Genomic DNA, 26,466 nt, shown 5'->3' with positions numbered 1-26,466 from the left:
CCATGCCAGAGGCTATGGGGAGTGCTTTCCAGAGGGAAAACATTTGGGGTAGTGCAAAGCGATAAAATTCCTGAGGTGTTTGGTAGTATTGTCTCAGGTACCTGTCAAGGGCCTGGTCTTGGTTTAGGGTTTGGGGTTTTTTTCTTCCATTCCTACTGTTTTCTAAACGTGTCAGATACTACTCTGGACTGGGCTGTTATTTCACAGTCCCAAGGTGAGCATCCTCGCTCTGCCTGAGATCAGGGCAAGAATGGAGACTAGTTTCCTGAGAAGTGCTAGAAGCTGTATTGTTTGGGACATTTGAGAGGATGCTGGAGAAAACAATGTTAAATAAAGACAAATCATTATATTTTGCAGGAGGATTAATTATGAGATCCAGTAAGTTTCTTCTAGATGTACCTTTTGTGATTCTTTGAGCTAGAGAACAGGATCCGAAAACAAGATAATATTGTAGAGCTTTCAAAAAAGGAAATCTCTTTTTTTGATTCAAGCGATATTAAAGAAGTTTGAAGAAGGAGAAACTGTAATTCTTGCCATCATTGGTTTTAGCTGAAGTCACATATTGTAGTTAGCACGACACTTATGTTACACTGTCTAAAATGTCTTTGTGCTCAGAAAAGGTCGTAAGTAAATGACTTTGAAGCTTAATCAGTGGAAGTACAGGACAATTTCTGTATTTCATTATAAAGCCAGTTTAAATCCAGTGAGATCAGCACAGTTACTTGGGATTTGCAGTAGAGTGTGTGCAGAATATGGCTGTGTTATTTTAACTGTGCTTTATTTCCATTGTGTGGATATTATACATTTGTCTGCAACTTGCACAGAATAATTTTAAAGAAAAGACTCAGTATGCAAAACCGTAAAATAATATCTATAGGACAAAAAGTAAAAAGTTTAACGTTTAATATACAAAATGTTTTCTAGTGTTTCTGCAGTAGTCTGTAAAACTAGTGAATACTTTATGTAGGGATTACAGTGACTAGGTTTGTATGTAGGATATTTTAAAATAGGATTTAAAAGTACAGCCTTCCTGTCTTTATAGTTGTGTTTATCTTCCTGATCCATTATAAATTTTTGTGATCTGTAGGCAAAGCCATAAATCCTTTGGAGAAGGAGCAGCTCTCCAGAGGAGGCTGGTTTGTTAAGATTCTTTTGGGCTAGTTTAGATCCTTGAGTTTGTTTGGTTTGTTTTTTGGCACTTAGATAGCAAAGAGCACTTTCACCATCTCAGATCACGCAGAGGAATCAGTAGGGCCCTTTGCTTCAGGATATAAATGTGCCATCAGCGATGCTGGGGAAGCAGAGGCAGCAGGAGGAGAGGACTTTCGGCACAAGTGGTTTGTCTGTTTTCTGAAGCAGCTGAGAGTGAAATTTTATTTGAACCTATAAAACAAATCCTGCACTTCTGTTTAATTGCTTATGAAAAATACAGTAAAAGATGAGACTTGAACAGAGAAAAAAAATAAAAGCCCAGAAGTAATAGAATAGAAATCACATTTGGATTCACAAGGTTTATGTGCAGGTCTGGGTCAAAACTTTCACAGAATTCCCTGGATTTAGATCCTAAGCCTGAAGTCATTTCAGTACTAAGAAGAATGATGTAAAATAGAGAGAAGGGGAAAGAACACCAGAAAGGTACTGGTAGAAGGTAGACATAGCCCATCTAAAACAATGCATCTCTCCTAGGATTCCTGTGTGTTTTTTCTTGATGGGACCTATAGAAACTTACCAGTATTGAGCAGATTGCAGCTACTGTCTGCTGCTGGAGCCAGTGCACCTTCTGCAGCTGGGGCTCTTTTCACTGATTTGTGTACAAAAAGTGCTCTGAACCTGGCCCTGGAAGTAAAAGATAAAATGAGAGGAAGGGTTTGTTCAGTGCTTTTATTTTTGGGGATGCCTTAGGCTGTGCAAAATTCAAAAGGGTGGGTTTTCCTGTTTCTTTTCTAATGACGATTTTTACAGTGTGCAAATACGGGAGGTGCACATACCTGTGGTCATTTTTCCTGCAGAAGCATCATGGAGCAGATAGATAAAACGATACAGCTAATTAGTTTAAGAGTATTATTTAAGGGAGTAGAGAGTTGAACTACACAAGTAACTTTTAAATTCATTGCCAAATACAACAGCTTTTGTGAGTGCTCTAGAAAAACAATCAAAAACATGTGTGTATAAAATCTTTTCTGTTTGTTTGGTTTGCTATCTCTCTATAAATAAAAAAATGCCCTTCCTCCTCGGAAAATGTACTGTGATAATCACTTTTTGAGCCAGACTGCGTTTGGTTGGGAAGACAAGGTGCAGCCGCACTGTCTCAGGAGGAAAGGACAGTGCTCCTGGGCATTTCCTGGCCCAGGGGGAGTATGGCTCCTGTCAAAAAGCCTGCTGCGCTGAGGGTAAAGCTCGTACCTTTATTTTGCCTGGACACCTTGCTGCCTGGCAGTGGCTCTCTGCCAGGTGGCAGGAGCAGTGCTTGTGTGCTTTCTGGCAGGACTCTCCAGCAGAAGACCGCTTGATGCACTGGAATCGAGGCTTTTCGCAGCAAGATGTCCATTTTGCTTGCAAGTTCAGCAAAGAAGCAAGTGGGGAGGCAGCCTGGCTCAGAGGTGACTTCACACGTGATCTGGCTTGCTGCCTGCTGACCTGACGTGCTGCCAGGCCATCCCAGCTCTGGGGGGTCCCCAGGCAGGACAGTGGGCAACTGCCCCCTGAGAAGTGAGCCCAGGGAGGCAGCCGTGGGGAAGCTTCAGGGCTGGGGACTTTGCCAGGCAAGCGCCCATGGAGCCAGGCTTCCTGGGACACTGGGCAGCTCAGAGCACAGGTTACCTGTTTGGAGACCCAGGGATCAGCTGAGAACAAGTCCGCATCTGAACTGATCTTGATTTATTCCTCCCAGGAAAAAAAAAAAGTCTTATCCCACCGATGCTAGGCACTAATAAGAGCAGTAATAGTACCAGTGTAGGAATGGGAGGTGGGACATTCATACTTCTCTTCTCTAAGCTTAGTCTAGTCCTATGCATGCAATGCTTTCTATCAGTTACTTGATAACTCATCATTACGAATTACCTAATGATTTATTGATTTGGGATGTATGCGGTAATTCCTCTGGTAACGCAAGCCAGGAGACTTTATATTTGACAACAAGTTTCTGAGTAACTGGAGATGGAATGTCATTAGAGATGTATTCAGACTGTGAAATGGGCGGATGTGTTTTAAAAAATCTTATTTTACTGGGCTTAATACTGTACTGGCAATGCTGATGTAGCCTGCGGAAATCAGTTTACATTTCATGTAACTGTCTGAGAGAGAGATTTGTTGGTGTTGATTCTTTGTTTTAATTGCAAGAATGTAAATCTACATAGTATATGAAATTTACTGAAAACGTAATAAATCCTAAGATCATCAGACACTCGGCTCTTGTCCGCATGTTCTGGTGGCATGGCAGGGTGTAGTGTGAAGAACATGACCAGAGCAGCTGTTTTCCATCAAATGGCATAATGACAGTACAAAGGAAGGTAAACTGGGCCCTGCTGGCTCTATCGTTTATGCTCTGTAGATCAGCTGATGTAATTTTCTCTGATGGTTCTCTCTCCCTCTGTGTAGTGTCCTGGGGAGCTGCACTGCAGTTGCCTATTCATGCTGCGCTTGACAGATAGTGAAGTGAATAGAAGTGCACCATCCAAAAAAGCAGCAGTGCTGGCTTCCCATTAATATTCCTGTGTGTCCTTTTGGAGAGTTCTAGGGGTAAAAAACCATCTGGAATCTGTTACCTATTGAGTAGTTGTAACCTCACGGACACAGAAATGCTGATGTAAGGGCTTGTGATAAAATGGGTTTTGCAAAATAATGCCATCTGCCTGCTGGAAATCAGACTAAGGTTATATACATCTCTCTCTAGACCAGTGACTATGTGTCAATGGCAACATCTTTTGTTCAGTGACCTGGAATCTGATTTGTAAATGCATTTATCTGGTTTTATGTTGATGTGCATCCTTTGTGGTTTTTAGTATTCTAGTGCCAATGTAAACATGCTTCATGAAGCAAGCACCTTGATTAGATTTGGGCTTGTGTAAATATTCAGTTTTATCTATCCTAAATTACTTCCAGATAACCACATTTTCTTGCTTGTCCAATACTAAAACTTGCCAAGTGCCTCACATGCTGTTGCTTGGATGCCACATTACTACAGCTTTAACTCTCCCACAGAAACATTTGTGTGCAGTAGTGGTTTTGTGCACGTTTCAAAATTACATTGTGTAGTAAACACATTCTTCAGTGACTGCTAGAATCTATTTAGTAAAAAATGTGATGAAAAAATGTAAATATTAACCAATTATATTTCATTTAAGAGCCAAAGCCATACCTCATCGTGATTTACCGGAAAAAATTTGTCTGACAAAAAGCTCATATGTAATGATAAACTGTTACAATAACATAAAAGAAAGAGAGAAGCTTTTCTTCTTTCCTAAAAGAAATACAGTAACAATTTCTGGAAGTCAAATCCTTGATAGCTTTTGCTTAAGTTCCGTCTTCTTTAAGAGCTGAAAAAAAAATCACTGAAGTCCTCCCTCCCTGATTTCTTGAAACCTTGCAGGAAACAGCTTTTAGATACGTTGTCAGATCATTTTTCTATAGCCAAATAACATTTCTTTTAGAATCTGCAAACAGCTAAAATGTGAATTCTTTTTTAATCTACATTGTCAGCAAGGATAAAGTTAAATACTATTGCTGTAAGTAACATTTATAGTGGATGGTACTGCAAAAAGAGCAAAACTTTGAGAGTCACCTTAACTGGCTGGTTATATTATCTTTTTTTCAATATGAAGAAAATGAGAAAATACAGGTCATAAATGCTCAACATGTCTGTTAGGCAGCAGCTTTCAATCTAATTGCATGAAGAATGACATGCAAAAGATCATTACACAACACATCAGTCAGAAGAGTGTCATCCTCACTGCATAGCTAAGGGCAGGGAAATTGCAGCAACCGTCTTGTGCCTTGGCCAAGCTCTTTTTATTTGGCCTCTGGCTTGAAAGAGGTACGAATTCTAGATTAGAAATCCAGTGTATTACATGCTTTTGTGAGTAATCCAGGTTAATTTTAAATGATTTGTGTTCTGTGGCTTATTCATGTCCTGTACGTCCTCAGATGTTACCTACAAAGCCACTCACTGCAAGGAGAAGAGCTGTGGACCCGTAGGCACTTGTGAGATCGTGAGGGAGTCTGCGGCAGGCAGAGTTTGGGTCGGCTCCGGTCCCCTCACGGTGCCAGGCTGCGTGAACAGTGGCCGGGCACACACAGAGCATTTGGCATGCAAAGTGGTTTGTGAATCACTTTTTAAAAGGTTGCATGGTGCTGCAGCTGGGAAAGGGTTTGCTGCCTCTCTACAGAGAACACTGATCAAGACAGACAAAAAAACATTTTCTAGTGAAGTCAGTAAGTGATATAAAATCTGGTGAAATAGTAAGTGAATGCAACTCCTTAGAGCTGTGCCTGCACAAAGAGCCTCTGTTGGCTCCTTGGGATCCAGTCAGACATAAGCCATGGACACCATTCTCAAGTGAAGTTATAAAAAGCTGGGGAACTTCTGATCCGGATGACACTCTGCTTTCTAGCCTGTACACTGTGTCTTCTTTCTGCAGGCTACAAAACTAAATACAAATCCCTCAGAGCAATTATTTTTTTCCAAACAACCTGAAAACAAACTTCCCAACTTACTGTCCTATATGGAAAACTATATGTTTCCCAAATGAACCCCAGCTTGATACTTGCTGTCAGGAAGGTTTTTATTGGTATGCACTGAAAATCTGGACCCTGTTGCGCTCAGTGCCCATACTCTGTTTTTTAGCAGGGTTTTTCTTCAGCCAGAGCTGGGAACACTGACATTCACCCAGTGTGTTTCCTCTGTGCTGAATTCCTCTACGTTGAATGACTAACAAGAGATGAAGGAACACTGTGAAGATATCTTTTCATTGCTAGTGCTCAGATTTTTCCATTCATTGCCAAGACACAGCATCCATTTCCAGCAGTAAATGTCATGCACACAATAGCTCTGCTGTCGGTGTGAAAACCTAGCTTAACTAGAGGAGGAGGCATAAAAGATCAGAGCACATCCTCTCTGTGCAAAACTGTAGAGTCCAAAACATGTCTCATACTGGCAATTCGAAATAGATTGGTTGGACAGGGTTGTATCCTAAGGCTTCATTGTCTGCCTGCATCAAATGTTACTTTCGTTTACTTGAACCATCTTTACATGTCTAGGCACTAAAACTGATTACGGTCTTTACTTGGCCAAAAGAAGGCAACATTTGAAGGAAGGTTTGCAGACCTGACCACATGTAGTCTCCACCTGGGTGAACAGGGATTGAGTGAACGTTAGGAGATACTGGGGCTGTTTGTCTTTATCCAGCTTGGAGCAGGCAGTATTCCAGAGGCTGCGTTTAAGCAACCAGGAGATGTGAGGGACAGCAACAGAAGATGGTATGGGACAAAGGAAAGCAGAGCCAACGAAGTCTCAGAGCATTTGTTAAAAACAAACACTAGGGAATGTGTTCGAGGTCAATCACTGAACCAGGATCAAGACCCAAATCAAAATCTGAATCTTCTGCCTTGTAGTTTGACCTTCACTGCATAGTCTGTAAATTGATTTTAAAATGGTATAATTCCTCAGTGCAGAAATGTTTCATGTGTATGAGAATATTTCTCCAGCTTTATATAGTAAGGGACACATAAAATCTGATTTGAAAATAATATAGCGTGCAATGAATAAATGATATACTCTGACATTTGGTGGTGTTTGTGAGATATAAGTCTATTTCTAGTGCAGTGTAGGCTTAAATAGCCAAGTGGTGTTTATAGGAGATGGGTTGCTGCATTCCTTTTCAGTTTGCTAATATGCACTAGTTTACTAAAGTAAGCCAGCCCTGCACTGAATAAACAGGTGGGACTCTGTCTAAAGGATGATGTGAATAAACCATCATACCTTCGCTGGATTCATACATCATGTCTTAAATTGTGAAAAAAAGAAAACAGAATTTAAACTAATTGACTATAGTCTCAGCCTATATGCCTTAGTTTACCTAGTTGAAACTTGAACTAAAAATAATCTGTAGCTGGAAAATCTTTGTGATGGACACCATAAAATTCCAATGAGATGGTTGCTCATTGGTGTAGTTTATTCTTGTAAAACACTTTAGGACCTTTGTTTTAAATCTATTTAAACCAAAAATGCTATTAAGTGTTCATTTTACTGCTGTTCAGTACTTTCAGTGTTGCATCGTTACATTAAGAAATGGGGGCATGTCATTTTGACTGGACTGCCATGGAAAACTTTGTTCCGTACAGTCCTTCATCTGGAGCACAGAAATATGAGTTCTCTTCTCTTGGTGAATATACTAGAAAGATGGGGATAGCAAGCTGTGTAGTACCACCACCAAGTAGAATAGGTAGGGAAAAAATAGTCTTTTATTACTGGATTGACATTCAGTTACTGAAAAAAAAAAAAAAGACAATGGGGCAAATGTTAATGATTCTTCCTCTTCAAGATAATTTTAGCTTGTTACAAAGTGATTCTAAATCCAAAGTACTATGAGAAATTGTGAGAAAGATTTATTTAGATTTATTTTAGAAAGAAAAATTTAGATTCTGCTCTCAGATTAACAGTGGTTGTCTTACAGATGTTACAGTGACCTGAACAACCCCCCAACACCAATGTCTGAACTTTTCTAGATACAGTTGGTGCAGCATTAGGAGGTATCAGGCTTTATTCAGAATCTTGTGTTCAGTCTCCAAAAATTCAAATCCCTACTAGCTGAGGAAGGTGTTGAGCCAAAGTCCCTGATCCTTTCTTCTTGGATCTTGCTTGGGTAGTAGCTAAGTGAAAAGCTTCACCCAGTTCTGCTAAAGCAGCTCCCTCCTACCCTTTTACTGAGAATCATTTTAGTGGAGATTGTTGCTGTGATCAGTTATGCCACGCAGAGAGCCAAGGCATGATTTTCACTTCACTAGATCTTGAGAAGGAAAATATTAACATGTGGTACTAGCTTGCCACTTGTGAAAGCATAACTGTGCTTGAACACTCTTTTCATTATGGAGGGGGACTCTGTAAGTGGAATTGCCAACCTCTGGAAGTGGCTTCCTGACGGAAACAAGGACACATCATGAACAAGGTAACTAAAGTAGCTGCTTGATTGATTATATTAATGCCCAGAATGGAATATGTCTAATACATTTTTTCCTGTGGCTTTCTCTTGTACCTTTCTCTCATTTAACAATGATTCGTATACAAGGAAAGGTAAAGAAAATGCAAATTGGAGGAGGAAAGTAATTGCATTTAAGCAATATCCTTTTGCTTTCAGACTAGCTGGGAATGTTTTCCCTCTCTTAAAAAAACCCTATATATAGCCAGTGAGCAGGGTCGGCTGCTTCGTTTGAATTTCTCTTTGTGTGTTTACTGTGATAAGAAAGACCTCAGCTTGTAAGCAAACTGCAGAGCATTGAGCAAGGATGTGATTTGAAGGACGGGAACAGCTGAGCCTTCTGGAGGCTCTACAGTTTGCTCATTAGTGTGGTCTCCAGGCCGGTTCTGCTTGCAATGATGTGTATGTGATTTATCTGCATATCCAATTTTATAAATTATTCCAAAGAGGAATCGGTATAATGCTACTCTCCAAACTTCCCTCTCCCCCTCTCCAAGATGAAGAAATTCTGTCTCCAAAACTGCATGTTATCAGAGCTTTCTTCTTGCCCTTTCTTTCTGTCCTTCCTTCCCTTTCCCTTTCCCTTTCCCTTTCCCTTTCCCTTTCCCTTTCCCTTTCCCTTTCCCTTTCCCTTTCCCTTTCCCTTTCCCTTTCCCTTTCCCCCTTTTCCCCTTTTCCCCTTTTCCCCTTTTCTCCTTTCTCTCTCTCTCTCTTTCTCTCTCTCGCTTTCTCACTTTCTTTCCCTCTTTCTTTCAGGGCCTCCTACCAGGACCCTGTTTGTTATTTCTGAAAAGCTACCTATGTTTTAATTGTGGTCTGGAAGTTAATGTTATTTCAGAATTGTCTTTTTAATTCTTATCATTCCTATTCTGCAGATGTGGAAAATCACCATCTTTACTATATTGCCCGTGACTTTCTTCATTACCATCTGCTAAGGATCCAAAATCTGTTATGAGCTCACTGCTAATTTTAACTTCCTTTCCTTTCTTTTGGGGAAAAAAAAAAAAAAAACAAAACAAAAAACCCAAAAAACAACCAAACAACCCACAACAGAAAATAATCCATCTGTATAGCTACTGAACAACTTGCCCTGCTGTAATAAAGAACTCCTTTCAAAGACATAAGTCAATACTTCTGCTTAGGTCAGCCAAGAGGAATTGTCTTTTCTTGGGTACATCCTATACCCGTCTCTTCTTTCTGAGGGAAGACAGTTTTCACCAGGCAAGCTGATACTCTGCCTACCAGAAAAACCTGTGCTGTTTGAAGAATTAAAGCTGTCTTTATTAAAAACCTCTTTTCTAGTACAACTGTTCTTTCTCTATTAGCCAGCTATGTAGTATTAAAGTGTTCAGAAAATAGTATTTAAAAGTATTATGAAAACAGTAATTTTCTAAAAAGTACATTTATTTTAGATGTTATCCATTCTTTCTCACTTTTCCTAATAGCTATGCACAGCATAGAAGTAATTGGACTGCTTGGATTCTCCCTGTTTATTTTTAAAGTTATTTAATTTAATTTAAATGACTTGAAAGTGGTTAGTAATAATGACATCACTGTTACAACAAAATCAATTTTTAACAAAAACTCAGCTTACTATGCCATTAATAAACAATTCTACAGATAATAAGTACATTTACTGTAGACCAACAGGGAAACCTTCATAACGGGAGAGCCCTGAATTCCCTTCCCAACTCCACAGTGGGTTGTTGTGCGCCCAGTTTTCATCATCTTTGAAACGGCCACAACAGTGCTCGCTCCCACCAGTTCAGAAGTGATGTCTGAAAGTGCAAGGCAGAATAGGCGTGAGATTTTTGAGGAGGGGCTACATACCATGAAGGCCTGGAGGGACAGATATTTTACACCATCTCTTTGAAAGCCTCAACACACACTTGTATATACACAAACGTGTATTATCATAAATAACCCTTATGATGCATTTACCAGTTGCCTCTGCAGATACGAGCAACCCACTAAATGCACCGCCTACTTATTTGCAGTAGTTGAACAGGACTGAAGCTGTTGGCCGTGCCTTCATCAAAGCTGAAATACGATGAAAGGATTTACGTCGTGTGTACTGAACGGGGGCAGACCTGCATTGCGCTTGTTTCTCATCCAGCAAATACTACTTGCCGACACTGTGACACATTTACAGGAGCAGGTCTTTCTCTTTCCTGTGCTGAGAAATAAGCCCAGCCAAGTCTGCCGCTCTTCTGTTAAATTTGTAACAACATGACCAACTGTCAAATCTCAGCAAATTATATGGAGCTAGTTTTGTACTTAAAAATAGAGCTGATGAAGGTGGGTGGGGGAAGAGCACATTCAGAAATCTGGCTTTTTGTTCTTTGCCAAACGGTCCCACTCTCTGAGGCGGATTTTGCAAAGAGCTCACCATATGGGAGGATGAGGGTTTGGGAAAACCTGACCCCAAGTTCTTTCGAAACTGTGGGGACACTGCAGGAGCGTCAAGCAGCACTTCTCTGCAGACGGGAGCCGCAGGGACTCCGAGCCCTTGCCCTCTTCTGCACCGAACTAAAAACTCTTGTATCTGCCCTTTTTTTGGTAAATCCGACCACAGTGCATCAGGGAGCTTGTACGTCCGTATTGTTCTTCTCCGTGTGGAAATACCATCAGGCAGGGAGGACCTGCCATATGCACCCTGCACTGTGTGCTGTGGAAATGTTTGAAGTGGTTGAGGTCCAAAGACAGTAAAACCCTGTACTGCACTCATTACTTGGGATAGCAAAAAGGACTTCTGTGGGAAATCCTCGCAGCTGTAGATATGGTTGATCAGGACTCTGCAAGAAAGTCCATTTCAGTGAGTGCTCGCTTGTATTTTAAATGAATGAGTCTTTAGCAAACTAGTCTTTTACCATATGGTTTAGTCTGAGTACCTATATATACTTCCTGTAAATTTATATTTGAAAATCATATGAAAGATTATGCTAAAAAAAACCACCAGGGAAAATCAGGGACTTTGTTAGGCAAGGAAACACAATTCACAGGCTTTCATACTAGATAGCTGGATCTGTTTGATCCAACTTGGCTCACAAATTGACTTGCTAGCCCAATGGAAGCTACTGTATTTACTAACTTACCTGCTTTTTTTAAAGAAGTAACTAAACTGCCAACATTTTCTTTTCATCTGTGTTCATCCAAATCTGAATTTGCAATAGGTCATGTTTTGTTTGTCACGGTGAGCTTCAAGAGGGTTATCTGAGGGAAACAAAATGTTCATAATTCATCTGAATTTCAGAACTTTTTTGTGCTTCAGAACTGATGTGGAAATGTTGCAAGGTGAAGCTTTGTTCTGAACATTCAATGTGCCTCATGATGACTTGATGAAAAAACCCCCATTTTTTCTAGTGATTTTTTAATGCTTCTGTAGAGGCAGTTTCAGCAATTAAAGCACGACACAGCAAATGCTGAATATAGACTCAAGTAAAATGGTTGGTAGTTTTTGTTTTACACGGCTCAATTTTCTTATCTCTGTGCAAGGGAGACTGGTTTACTTAGATTGAAATATATAAGCTCAAGGATATATAGCACTGAGTAGATAGTGTTGTTTGATTATGTTCTGCTTTTAGAGTTTGTTACATACTTCTAGGGGTTTAGATCTTTCAGATAACTTTCAAGATCTGTTAGAGTCAACTTTCAGAGGTCACATTTTTATGCTTTAAACTTATGAGTTCTTGCACATCGGTAACATCTGAGAGCAGTAACATAAATGCAGCAAGCGTGTTTTTTGGAATATGTGATTCAATTTATAATTTCTAAAATTAGTTCTTAGTTCTACCCTTAATACAATGCAAAATACGTGGTTTTCTTGTGTTTTTAATGCAAATTTTGTGAGCTTATCCTTGCAACAATTATCTTCAAACATAAAAGCAAAAGGCAAATAATATTTACATGTATTTAAAGCTACTTTATTACAGCTGCCTGCTTCCTTTTCATTTCTTTCTAATTTTTCTGTTCTATCTTCTAACCATAATGTGCTAAGTAAAGATCTCATCATGGTGACTGCTAGGGATGCGTTCCAGCAGGGCCAACATCGTGAAAGGCTCACGTAATGTAAGCTCACTGCTGTCTTTGAGCAAGGACTTGCATGAATGAACTGACTTCACAGAGCATTTGCTGGAGTAGTTTGCAGATAGGAGTCCTGCACTTTCTTAATGCCTATGTGTTGCTATCTGTTTTAGCTTCCTGCACTGATTGTCATGTCCTGCTTCAGTATATTTTTTGTTCTTTGTAATTCTCATATTGGGAGCGTATACATAATGTTGTTTCATAAGGATGCAGTCAGTTCCAAACTTTTAGGTAAGCTATTTATCTCTTCCCATTAATGCATTTTGTTTGGGTGGTTCAAGCTGCTTGTGAATAGATGGCAATCAGTCTTCCTTCAGAAGCCAGGGAGATGTTCCCATGTTCTGGATTGACCTTCTGATGCTTGGCTCAGAAGATAGTAACACTGAGAACTAAATGGTCAAAGTATAGTGCATATTTGTACCATACTGTCCTGCATTAATCAAAAAATTGGAATTATGATTCTTCAATTTAATTTTAATTGATTTAACTAGATGATATTCTTATTTGAGGTATTAGAATGGTACACCAGTGTACTACAAGATGTGCAATTCTTAAACCATGGGATTCCTGAATTAGTGAGACAGTCCCCAACAATTTAAGCAGCAATACTTAAACTTCTATACTTCTTTTATTTATGTACATTTAAAGTTACACGCTCACTTAGAAGCTCAATTTTGTGTTATTTTCTCTGTGACCAAAGATCAGGTTGCATGTTTACTAAAACATCTCCCAGATCAAGCTGGTCACTCAAGCAATGTGTTAAAAGTAGAATACTAGAGAACGATCTTACAGTCAGGCCAGAGTCACAAAGTTACTTTTAATAAACACTCTCGTCTGTGTTAATTTTAAATCAAAAGCAAAACAGTCTAAGGATACTGGGGTGGATTCGTACGTATGTCATATACTAACACTGAGGTCCCGTGAAACAAATCTGATGGGCTCTGCGGTCAGTACAAACGAGTACAGTCCACTTTTTGCATTTCAGTTATTTTCTCAGGTGAACTCGGTTTGTCTAAAAAAGTGTGTGCCAATAGATATGTTTATTAGTTTAGCGTGAGACTGCTATTAAAAAGACTGAGGGATGTGAAGCTCAAGATATAAGGAAATTGTGCTTTGTAGTCTCAGGCGTACCAAAACCGGGGCGTTTTCCAAGGCTGCCAATCCTGCACAGCGGGAAGTTCTCCGCAGTGCCACGACCGATGGCTGCCTGGCCTCCTGCATTGTACGGGGAGCAGGCTGGTTCTCAGGCGTCTGGAGGGGGTGTGCTGGCGGGGAGGTAAAAGTGTCCTTTTAAACTGGATTTTATTCTAACAGCATAGAATACCCCAACATTTTAGGCATAGACCTTTCACTGCTGAGGGAAAACAAAGTATTACAATACTGATACATTATTGCAATATATAGTAGTGAATTATTGTGGAATCAATGTCAGTGATTTCTGTATAGTAAAAGTCAATGGAGAAAAAAAATGGAGCAGGGAGCTTCATGAAGTTAATCGTATTTATAGTAAAAGCATGAAATAAATTTTTCCATCCGACTTTCACATATGGGCATATGACAGCACTGAGCTGACTAAACTGAGCGCTGGCATAACTCCATTGACTTTACTGAAATTTCATCCCTTTGCAGCAATACTGGGTTTGGCTCAAACAGAAGCGACTAGATAATTTTCTGACTGGTAATGTTCATAGGTTGTATTTTGGACTTGGAGTAAACAAACTACATATTTCAGGCTATAAGCAGATAATGATGGCCACTTGGAAGAAATTTCCATTTCCAAGTATTCATACAATGTTGCATTGCTAGCTGGTTGTGCTGTAGTGTGTTTGGCCTTCCTGCAATCACTTGTAATTTTAAATTCTGTATTTCTCAAAAGTTATATAATTGAGTGGGCATGTTTGTTGCAAAAGGAAAACAGGATTTATTCCTTTCTGTCCTGAGCTGGAAATGGAGCAGGGAACCTCACCGCACAGTCTGATCCTTTGTTTCAGTGACTGCATACAAGGGGGATGCTTTTTCATTAAACTTTAAAGCAGGTAGGTTTTAAACAGGTCAGGCTAAATGCTGTTTTGTGCTTCTAGTATGGCTCACATACTGAGGTGGAGTTTCACCTGCATAAAGCAGCTAAAAAAAATCTGCAAATTATTGTATAGCAATATGATCATTCTGCACTCGTTTGTCTGTGTATAATGCAGAGTCAAATAAGACACACCTGAAATAAAAGGTCAACTGTAAAAAAAAAAAAAAAAAAAAAAGCATTGCCAGTGGTAGTTGGATCAAAAACCTGAACTGCAGCACTGCTGAAGCTTCTTTGGCTTTAGCATAAGTTTCAGTACAGAAAAGTAAATACCAGAAGTTCAGTATTTTGATAATCCCAAACTGAAAGGGTTTTGGTATAGCCATTTTGAAACTCAATTGTGCCTGCCTGGTCTGATGACTGGTAGCACAGTTATCTCATGCCTTAATTTTCTTCATTTTGCTGGTCTTTCTCTCCGAAGAATATCAAAGAATACTATCAAGCACCAAATTACAATTTTTTAATTATTACAAAGAAGCCTCTAGACTGCAACAGGTCTCAAATGTGCCCTTCATCAGATTTTTCAGCATCACAATAGATGTAGAATATTACCAAGACGTCTCAGGCCTCTCACTCAAGAGGATTTACAGGTTGCTATCTCTTTTTGTCTTAGACCTACTGGTAAAAAAAAGGATGTATGCTCCTAAAATCAGGTAGTGCTTTCATAGAAAGTGAAGGTGGCTGAAGCGGGCTCAAGAACGAGACAACTGGAGAGGCTGTAAAAAAGTCATGCAACGTGAGTAGGAGAAGCAATGTTTAAAAAACATCTTTTCTTGAAGTGTTATGTCCTGAAATGATGTTAGATATGTTAGTGAGTCCCACAGGGGCTAGAGGAAGAGGCTCGCTGCTCTGGTGCAGGCAGTCTGGCTCTTAAATATGTTAGGAGCCAGCCCTGAAATGCTGGGAGAAGAAGGAGGCCTGCCTGCAGCCTGTAGGTTTCTACATATTCTCTCCATCCCCACCCACATCATTTGTATCTCCCCTTCTTTCCCACTGCCTTTGGGTGAGGAGGGGATGGAGAAACGGGAAGGTAGAATAGCAGAACTCAAAATTTTTCCTTTGAAAAAAATATACCTGGGAAATTCCTGATTATCTTCACGAGTTATTTGTTAGATGTCACTGGATCCCACCCACTGCATATGTTCTTCCTGTGGTATCAGAGTTTATGACCCAGAGTTCATTTAAATCTTTTAGACTTATTTTAAAATCATATGACAACAACAACAAAAAAAGGGTTTGTCCCGCTCACCAGTGATGAACTACATAAAATCCCTGACTCCCAAGGGTTTTCTAGCAATGATGTAAATGAAAACATTTTCAGGCTGAGATTCTCGGGTGAAAATCTGATTCTGAAACCTGGAACATTAAGAAGAATCTGAACTTTCAGGAGGCTGGTAATAAACCATAGCTACGGTAACCACAAGGTCCTTGGGTTTATTTTCTCTCATGGTATAAGCTGTTACTGAAAGCGCAGGGCAAAGCAGATTCAAATCGGTATCAGTCTGTGTCCCTTTGTGAAAGATGTGCACTCTCATTTGCTTGTAGAAAAGGCAAAACCAAAAACATTGCATGCACCATGTTATTTCATGATGCTTGCTTTGCAGATATTAGGTAACACAGTTTATTGCTAAGGCTATGCAGTGCACGCGATGTACTTTTAGTGAAACATTTCAGTCTTTTGTAGGCCAACCTGCCCCTACCAGCAGGGGTGCAGTTATATTAAGTAAGCTAATCTGTTCTTAATTATAATGCCACCCGATAGAATTTAACATCTTGCTTTGTAACATACACAGTTATTTTTTGCAAAGCAGGAGGAATTGCTTTAAGGCCTCTTAAAGGCTGCTTAGACTTTGCTAGGACGCAATGTTCAACTGAAAAAGTTGTGGGTGGAGGAAAAGGATTTCTGTACATAGTGAAGCAACTCAATAACTGAAAATTTGTGATTTTAATTTCAAAGTAATTTACAATGTAGGTGTGCTTGCAGGAATGCCGCTGTTGCTTTTTGATAGAATGTGCACATGCTTGATGTCTTAATTAGATAGAGGAAATAGTCTGCATTCTCTTAGAACAATGTTTAGCTATTTAGTGTTTGAGGGTTTTTAATAATATTTTAATTCTATTAAATGTGAAAGCAAGTGTGTAGAATAAAAATTGAAAGCATTTCTGGCTTTAATCAAAGAAAAATGCTGCTTTCAGAGGTTACGCTTCAGCTTAATTCCATTTAGAGCATTATGTTTTTACCCAGGGGAAAAAAAAAAAACCCAAACCAAAAAGAGATGTGATTTCTCAACCTGGAAATAGATCACAAACCCTTGGGTAAGATGTGCTGCAGCTGACATTAATGAGACAGCATCTGCTTAGTACCAATGCTTAAGCTGTTACTTTCTATTGTTATTTTTCTTTGTTGATTCTGTCAAGAGGGTAGAGTTTGTGTCAGAAGATCATGAGGAAAGAGGTGGGGAGAAGGCTTTTCAGACAATAAGAACTTGAGTCCATTCATTGTCTGGAGCATCACATTTCACAATAATTATCTGGGGATGCAGGCTGTTTCCACTTACCGTTGAATCGTGTGTAAGGTTACATGAGCTTTCCCCCGTACCACGCTGCTGTTTTCTATGAGTATTGAGACCTTTATACCCCTCTTGAGTGTGGCAGTACTGGAACATGGATTGCCACACTCCTAATGCTTGTCAACCCAAGAGATGTAAGAGCTGAGACTTGTTAATAAGAGGGGCTTGGGATGTCCTCAGGGCCCGCTGCATCACCAAGTTGAGATCCACGTGAAAGTAGGGGCTTGCTTCAGCAGCATTAAATAGCACAAACTCATGTCTGCAGGAGGTCCAGGCCAGCTAGCACATTTTTTCAAGAGGTTTTTGAAAATCTAAAACAAATACGGCTCACAGTCTAGAACTGTGTACATAAGCAGACTACAGATGTAAAATGTTGCTGGATAGTGAATAAAGCATTAACAAGCTAAATTTATTTATAGAGTAAACCTACTGGCTTCAATTTGGCCCACTTTCCAGACAGATACACTGAGGTTACTCATAGCAAGAACGCTTTACTAATTACATTCAGTTTCTATAAAAATAACTTAAAATCCAATCAAACATGTCTCAGGCTCTGTTATCTGTTTCAATTTAAGCATGTATTTTTTTTCTTTCTGCTCTGAGCAGTAGCACTGTCAAAGCAGAGATGCCCTCGTGGGGACACCTGGGAAGACATGGTGGTGCTGTCAGAGGTGATGCAGTGGGACTATCTGGTTGGGTTCTGCCACCCTCATCTTGGCCTTTTTATCTGTTTTTTTTCCTCTGTGGTGGTGTTCACAAGTAGTTGGGAGATACATAGGAAACTGTAAAGCTTCCATGGACGGCAATACCAAGGCACGTAAAAGCGCTGCAGTGACATTTATTAGGAGATGGAAGAACTGTTATCACACCTTTTGCAGACATGCAGCTTTCTGGGGTCGTGATATGCCTCTGGATTCTTGCAGCTGCATTACAGGACAGCATCACAAACTCCAGAGCTCAGCAGTGACGAGGTAATTTTTTTCCTCGCCTGCTGCTAGATGGCTTCCCCTTCTTGATATTCAGCTGCCTCACAGCCCACTGTGTCCTCCTGTATATGTGCTAAGTACACATGCTTATCCAACAAAATAGCATGCAACAAATGTTACATGCAGACAAGTCCTTTAAAGAGGATTTGAACTAAGCTGTTTACGTGTTCTTGGTCTTGAGTGTTTTGCAAGATACTTTAGCTTTTCTTCTTTCTTATACTCATGTTTACCTACCAAGCTCTCATAACATTTTTCAGTGCTGAAGTTGGCTTCAGGGTTGAAAGTTGGGACAGTTTCACTGAGGTGTTATTAACAATAATTTGTTTTTCCACATTGTTCTTCTACTCTAAGCCAGTATTTGTGGTTGAAAATGCTTCCAACCTTTTATCATTCAGAGGACCTTTAGCAACAGCCTGATCCCTTTTGACGGGATCTCCTGGAGTTTTAGTATTTGGGGGTTTTATTCATTATTCAGTAACTTTTTGAAGCCTGTGTTTCTACAACTCTACATACAAAACACTTAGTGACAGTTATGCTCCACAGTTAAAATGAGCTGGTGAGGAATGCACGTCATGTCAGGTCTTCAGTGAGTACATAAGGACTTCATATGGATAAGAAAGAGGACGAAATAACAATACGCAGCATTTCTACATGTTCATTCCAGTACTTCTGAGGCCTCTCTTTTACTGACTACATTATGAATATCTAGCTAGGCATAAATAAAATATGACTTGTGCTGAAATATAACATACAACTTTCCAAAGAGATAAAAGCTATTCTGTGATCATCAGCTACTAATTAAAAATGCATCAGGTCAGCAGGAAGTGTTTAAACACAGACTTTATTTATTGATTGTGAATGTTTCCACAAGAACACAGAACTGCTCCTCTTTAACCTCACATCCCTAAGCTGTCATCATACTCTGCAATGCCATCTAAAGCCTCACTTTTCTTATCTTGGTGGTGGTGGGGTTTGTAATTTTGGGATGGTTACACTGACTTTAGAAGCCGTCCAAGTATTTTCTCCTTCTCTTTCTGTTTTTGTCCGACAATGCTGATCGAGTCAGGGTACGTACACTTGTTCAGGAGGTAGTTTACAACGGGCACCACCAGGCTGCAGTTGCAAACAACAGTAACGCGAAGGCTGCTGTTGCAGAATTGTCTGTTGAACTACTTGGAGCAGGCTCAAAGCAGCTTGGGGAAGGGGGGGAAGCCTCTTGCTGGGTTTGACTTCTTGCTGACAGAAGCATTTTATTTCCAGTCCTGTGGCTTAAACTTTATGATGATACTAAGGATCTTTTGGTGGAACTGATCATTCATATGAACATTATGATTCTTCTTTCTTTCCAGTTCGTTTTCTTACTAAAAGTACAGGAAAACTGTGATTTTATTATAATCTCTACTAAGTCTGCACATACCGGCCTTGGGTATTTCAAATGCTGTAATTCTGGAATAAGGCATTTCACTTTTCTTTACCGAGTATGTCTATTCCACATTAAGCGCTTTCCGTGAAGTGCTTTCCCCGATGACAGTCACACGCCGTTGCTCACTGGCCCCTTCCTTGGCCCCAGGTGAAGCGGGCAGGAAGCGCGGGGCCCGCGGGGCTCACTCCCCGCCGGGCAGGCTCGGGGGCAGGCGGACGAGTAAGTTAACAAACCCCAGGCCAACGGGAGCGCCCAAACCACCTCTGCAGCCCCGGGGCGTGGGGGCCGCCTCGCCGGGCACCGCGGGGGTGGTGGGGCCGCGGCCTGCGGGCCGGGCCGGGCCGGGCCGGGCGCGCTCACCCCCTGGGCCCGGCGCTGACTCGCCCCCGGGCCGGGCCCGGCCCGGCCCCCCACGGCCGCTCGCCCCGCGCCCCCTCCCCGTGGGCCGGGTTATGTAAGCGGCTCGTCCCCGAGCAGCAGCAGCAGCATCTGCGGGGCTCCCGCCCCTGTCTCCGCCCCGCTCCCAGCGCCAGAGAGGCAGGCGGCGGCGGCGGCAGCAGCGCAATAAAGCAAGTTTTGTCTCCTCTGAGGGGGCGGTGAGGTCCCACCGCCTTCCGCGGTCGCGGCCTGGCACCATGGCTGCGGCGTCCCTGGGGCAGGCAGTAGCCCCCGCCGCGGCGGCAGCCCCCCGCTAACCTCCCTCGGCAGCGGTAGCGGCCGCCTCCGCCGGCCATCCGGGCCGCAGCCGCCCGCCGGGGCTGCCGGAGACCGCGCAGCTCCGCACCGCCGCTGCCGGAGAGCGGCGGGCCCCCCAGCCGGACCCGGCGCGGCACCATGTGGGGCGGGCTGCACCCCCAGCTCGGCTTGCGCGGCTACAAGGCGGGTAAGGAGCTCCGCGGCCCCGCCGCCGCTTGCGCGACCCGGCGGGGCGGGAAGGGATGAGGTTGGGGGGAGACACAAGGGCCCCGCCGCGGTGGGGCAGCGGTAGTGGGGCGGGCGGGCCGGGCCTCTTCCTCTCACTCCGCCGGCCCGATTCGCTCCATGGTCCCCACAGAAACGTCTGAGGAAGCAGCTTCCTCCCCACGGCGGGCGGGAAGCGTTACCAACCCCCCGGCGCCGTGAGGGGGGACGTGGCGGCGGGGCCTCCCGGAGAAGGCGCGGGGGCTGGTCCGCCGCCGCCGCCTTGGCCCCGCGCTGTCCGTCTGGGGGGCTCGGTGTTTACTTAGCCGGACCCTGCAGTGGATAATAAAAGCTGAGCTTAACCTACATAATCTGTTTCCTTGTTTTGGGCTTGCCTCCCCCCGTTTTGTTAGTATACCCTTAAGAGAGGCTGGAAGCGAGCTTCCCTTTATGCTCTTCGTTTTAAATTTTGACCGCATCAAATCGGTCAAGTCTTATTTGTTTGGGGGTTTTTTCACCACTTTTCTGTCTCTGGATTAATTAGAGCCTAGTTCTTGCAGGTTGTTAGGGAGACATTGAAATTTCATGCTTGGAGTTCGGTTGTTACTGGGGAGACATCCTATCTGTAAGCCGAGGGGTAACTTTCAGCCGTAAAGGCTGTCAAAGCTGGGAGAGGAAAATAGGTGAATTGATTGCAGAGCCACATAAGCATTACTTCTGGGGCAGGTAAGGCTAGGTACCGACTCTTGGATGCCCTTTTCAAGATTTGAAAACGTTACCAACTACATCACCTGCTTTACTCTGGCAGAGTTCCTGCAAATATTTTGTGATATTTTGACTCATTGAAGTAATCGATCACTGTGAAAGTCTGTGGTTTGGCTCTGCTGTTACAACCGTTAGAATATTTTTTTTTTCCTTCAGAAATTTGGATTCATGTTTTAGTTTGAGGATTGCAAAATATGACTGCATAATGTGTATACAGTTAGTTGACATATTTAAATGGCAGGATTGTTTTGCTTTCTACTGTCAGGGCTTTTCTTGCAAATACAAGAGCTGCTAAGATGTTCTCAGCAGCTGCCTGAATCTTTACAAGTAGTCTAATGTTCAGTCCCTATAATGTGAAAGAAGACCATTGTTCCTTTTTTCTCTGCTGTTATTAAGTAAGTTATTAATTTCTATGTATAGCATGTTTGCCTTGTTGAAGTGTTGTGAAGTGGTGGGGGTTTTTTTGTTGTGGTTTTTCTTTTGTTTGTTTGTTTTTGTTTTTAACGTTTCCTGAAGAAGAATGGAGTTATATTATCTTTATGCTACAGCTTGCAAAGATACTGGGTATTCTGAACACTAAATGCCGAGATTTCAGTTAATTTGATGGGAGACTGCAGGAATTTAGGGTGTTTCATTTTTTGACTATTTGTGTTTGGGGCACGAACATTAGAAGCTTTTAGCACAAGCGCACACTGGCACTAACTGCAGACCATTGCAAAGATTGTTGATGTTAATTGTTACATTTGTTTCAGAAAACTTTGGATTGTGCCATTCCTTACTGTGTCATGCCCTTTTGTTTGGGGTCAAATAAAGTGTTTTAGCACTGTATTGAATTTGTCAGCAATTTTGATCAGTCAGTTATTGAATGAATGTTTTACTTTCACTTGTTTGTCACAATTGTCTTTAAGATTTGAGAACTAATGTGTATTGCTTTTCTTTCCTCCTCCATCCCCCCTTTCCTATAAATATTTAGGATCAATATGAAGTTCAAAATGTACATTTATCTATAAGCAGTAGAAGTGTAAGGGTAGCAGAACTTGTAGAAAAATCTCTCAACTTGAAATAAGATATGTTAACAGAAGGTGATGCTTAATTAGAACGCAAGTAGATAACAGTTTAACCTTGAGATATGATCTGTGCATTATAATTTCCAACATAGGAGTCCCTTCCTTCATCAGTCTTACTTTGAAAGAGTCAAGAAGCTATTTTGCAGGATTTGTAATCCCTCTGAAGAAAAGGTAATTAGCTCCATGCAGGCATTTTAATGAAGGCATGATGGCTACTAAGATCCAGTGCTATTATATTATTGCCAGGTTACTTTTTTTTTTTTTTGTGTTACAGAACAGTAGAATCCTACTACTAGGAAGCAGAAGTTTAAGCATTTATTTTTCAAGCTGAAGGAATTTTTATTTTGCCAAAGCATGTTTAACTCTTTAATGGCAACTACTTGCTATGGATTCTGATTGTCTTTTAAACATTGGTGTGGGAGCATAACAGTTTATGACTCTGTATTCTTGTTAAGCTGTCTTTATTACTGAAAAACATTCTGTTTTGCTAGTTGTATTTTAGTTATCTGTGGATATGGTTATTAAGAAGTCCTATTTTGTTTGAAAATCTTACAATTCCCTTACAAATCTAGATGCCTACTGAAGAATCCTGTAACTATTTACACAGGGAATTATCAGATTTTCAGTAATATATGCAAATTAATCCTGACTTTCTTAAAATGTGACAGGCAAGGACACTTCTTGGGGAGTATTTAATTTGTGGCCTTCAGTTTTATTCGCTCTTGTCATTTCTGAATTGGTTTTGCTTTTCTGTTCAATAGGAATGCATTCTCTGAAAAAAAATTTGCTATCTTGTTTGCAGGCTACTGAGATTTTTAAACTTTTTTTTTAGATATGTGCTTCTTGTTTAACCAGTGGATTTAATGACAAAGTTTGCTGCCCCTGCAAAATAAATTCAGCTTCTCACAGTCTCAGTACCTGTCCTTTTTCAGGACAGGTATTCTATTTTTTGGAATGTATACGATTGACTTATAGTCTTTCAGTCTTCTTGTACACATTTAACTGTTTCTGAAAACCTTGCAGCATAGCTTATACTTCTATAAAGACAGCAGTTACCCACTATGCTACAGGAATTTAAATAACTGCATTGAGGGGCATCCAGCGTTTCAAGCCTTTTGCTTATTCATTTAGATCATCCTTTGAAATGCACGATTGGTTAATAACTCTTTTAAGACTCTGAAAGTGTTCATCTACATGTGTTGTTCCTCTGGGGCATGCAGTCATTCAGTTAGGCTATGTGTGTCCAACAGACACCTGTGGAAAGTGAAAGAAACACACTTGAAAATGAAATAACAAGTATTTATTACTTTCAGTAAACACTACCATCTCTAGTCAAGCTTCTTTCGATTGTTCAATATTACCAATAGTTGACCGCTACTGAAATTTGGCTGATAATAGCTGTTTAGGTGACAAAAGACAAGATGTGATGAAAACTAGAAGATGCTCAAAAGGATGTGGTTGACACTCCCTAAAAATAGTGGCCTGCATCCCTCTGTTCCTAGAGCCCTAGCAATGTGATTTGTCCGTGAAGCAAATCCCAGCAGTCGCCTGCGTTCTTGTACCTAACCTTGTTGGCAGCGAGTATGATGCATGTGGGTCCGAAAGATCATTTAATGATGTCACAATCAAAGTGTCCACAGCCACAAGGTCACAACACATTGTAAGGTTGGCAGGGTGCTGCCTCCTTGGGGTACCCATGGAGTTCGCAGGCAGCTTCACGGTATAGCCAGGGTGGGGAGGACGGGGCCAACAACACTCTTTTTCATCCTTTGGGGTGGAGGGGGCAGGGACAGAAATCCAATGGTTTCGTTTCAGTAACAAGTTTTATTGGTCTGCTATTGGAGGTCTGCAGCCAGGGATGCGACAGCTCTCAGGACGTCTTGAGGAGGCAGGTTTATCTTCGCAGGCTAGGCAAGACAATAAATGGTGAGTTAGTGTTACTGAGGGTAGACTTCAAATTGTTTACCAGTTATAAGTGTGTATATATATATGTATGTATATGGTGCATTGTAAAGATTGATTACCCGAGCTTAAAAATTTAATATTCCAGCTGCAAGACTGGCTGCTAGAATGACCTTTGCTATCTTTCACAGATTGCAGTGACGTGAAATGACATTCTCTGTTTGAGTGGTGGTGAACAGGAGTTACTTACTTCCCTTAAAAACAATACCTTTTTTTTTTTTTTTCCTTCAGGCAATTCACTTTTATGGACATAGCATCCATTCTTTTAATGTGTACGAAACACGAATGTCTTAACTGCTTAGCAAGAAAAAAGTGATGGATGTAAGGGTTTACTGTATTGTTGGTCTTAGGAGTTAACAATTGTTCTAATCTCTTGTATGTTAACTGTATGTTAAACATTTACTGACTGAATATAGACCTGTGGTTTTAATAATTCTGTGCTTTTAAAACTTTAATTAAAGGAAGTAGTAATTTACTGATTTTGAGAAGAATGCATTCATTTTAAATAGTTGTACAGAATATATAGTAAAAAGCAGCCTGAGCCATCATGTCTGCACTAGGGGAATGGTGGTGAAGGAAGTGCTACTTAGGATACGAGCACCTGTAGTTTCTCCAAAGAATGCCTAGGATTTATGTCCACCAAATATTGCTTGTTACTGTTTGAAACTATTTATGCTAAGACTTTAGCCAGGTATTTAATACCTGTTAAAGAACCCATGCGTTTCAAAATATGGAGAGGTTGCTGAATACAGTAACAATGCACGGTGGTAAGAATAGCTGAAAGCCTCCTGAATCAAATAGTTTTTGCATGACTTCAAGTTGTAGCCAGGGGTGATCATCTGCCATTGTTGGAAGCAAAGCCTGTTTGTTGTAAACAGGTTAGTTAAAGAAAGGAGAGATAGTACTACATTTGTTCAGTATCAACTGCTCTGCCTTCTATACTCTTAGGATGATTGTTTTTATCATATAACTTGCCTGCAGTTTAATAGTTGTAAAGTTAAACTAATTGTCAGTTCTTGTGCTGGTTGTTTTTTGGCTGAAAAGGTGCTGAGTTGGTTGTAGTTGTCAGTAGTCTCTCAGATGCCCAAATGTGTCTTGAAATTGTACTCTGACAATAAGTCTCATTATGGCTGTGATTAGCTTTAAAACATCGTCATTGTATTTGCCATGTGATTCAAAAAGTGGCTTTCTTACTGACTTCTGTGGTGGGTTAACTTTGGCTGGCTGCCAGATGCCCACCCAGCTGCTCACTCCCCTTCCTCAGCAAGACAGGCAAGAAAATAGGATAGAAAAGCTTGTACCTTGAGATGAAGACAGGGAGATTGCTTACCAGTTACTGTCACGGGCAAAAAAGGCGCAAAGGTGGTTGGCTGGAGAAGACAAGGAGAATGTGCAGCAGGGAATAACTTGTGTAAATATACTCACAAGTATGCTTAGGTTTATGTTAAACCTGACCCATCATCCCTCATGTGCCCCGACACTGCTGACCCCTGTGGAACCACCCCTGAAGATGCTAGCTTTCCCCGAGCACTGTTCTCTGCAGCATCTGGCTTGGTTGCTCAGGCTTGAACATCCTATTGATTGCACAGCTAATCACAAGTGACCTACTTCTCTGCAGCCAGCCATGCTGTAAGTGACATTGCATCTTTCTGTCCCCATTCCCCAGGGATCTTTGCTGGTTTTTGAGAATCTAATGGCTCCTCTGTAAAAGGAGGCATTAACACAAATAAAATAAGGGCAAGTGTTGAGATTTTTTTTTCCTTTCAAGGTATGATAGTCCCTGAGATGTGGGAAGATGTGACAGCTAAACCCCTCCTTTTGCCTGAAGGGGTGTTTGTGGGTGGATTGCAGGGCATGATTTCATCTAACAGCTAAGATAATCTAGTGGGTAGATTCCCATGTGCCCACCCCAGTACTTGTTCAACCTTATGGCAAGCTAATTTGGGGACCTGGACCAGGAGAATGCTAAAGTTAAATAAATACTGAAGGGGGGGTTTACAGTTGCCTGACCCCAGTGTGAGGCATCACTGCAGGAAGCATCTGTGCTGGTGTCAGGTGGGTGCGGAATACCTGCAGTGAAATGGGCTGACTCTTCAGTCAGCTGATGGATTGTGGAAAAATCTCCTAGCACAATCTTGCTTTACCACTGCTGATAACATCAGGAAGTATATAGTTAATCCTCAGATTTACCATGAAGGCCAAGGAAGATTAAGAGAGAGGATCAGGAAAAAGTGACATTAATTCCACTAGACAGTGTAGCTTCTGCCAATTAGTGGACTTGCATGCAGGTTGAAGTGGGTCCAGAATAATGGATAGTGACTAGAGAGGTAGCAGGAGACTATCTCAGTCTTGCTGAGGAAGGGCAATGCAAGTAGTGTTAAGGAAAAGTCATGCTGCCTCTTTATTGATTAAAATACCTGAAGTAGACTTAGCAAATGCAA

At 41.3% G+C, this 26,466-nt stretch overlaps 1 protein-coding gene across 2 annotated transcripts in view; it reads left to right on the top strand.

Annotated features, from left to right (window-relative positions):
- Window positions 1-26,466, top strand: part of CEP85L (centrosomal protein 85L) — a 155,565-nt gene that overhangs the window by 12,686 nt on the left and 116,413 nt on the right. The window contains exon 1 of one of the 2 annotated variants that reach the window (XM_075747972.1): window positions 19,845-20,214. The exons of the other annotated variant lie outside the window; for it this stretch is intronic. Within the exon in view, the coding sequence (XP_075604087.1) occupies window positions 20,166-20,214 (49 nt within the window). The 5' untranslated portion in view covers window positions 19,845-20,165. Of the gene's footprint in view, window positions 1-19,844; window positions 20,215-26,466 lie in introns of those variants that run through there. 2 annotated transcript variants of the gene reach the window in all.

The sequence above is a fragment of the Balearica regulorum genome, chromosome 3, assembly GCF_011004875.1.
Source record: "Balearica regulorum gibbericeps isolate bBalReg1 chromosome 3, bBalReg1.pri, whole genome shotgun sequence".
In the NCBI taxonomy this organism is placed as follows: domain Eukaryota; kingdom Metazoa; phylum Chordata; class Aves; order Gruiformes; family Gruidae; genus Balearica; species Balearica regulorum.
The sequence above is the reverse complement of the archived record's forward strand: the minus strand, read 5'-3'. Positions and strand labels throughout refer to the sequence as shown.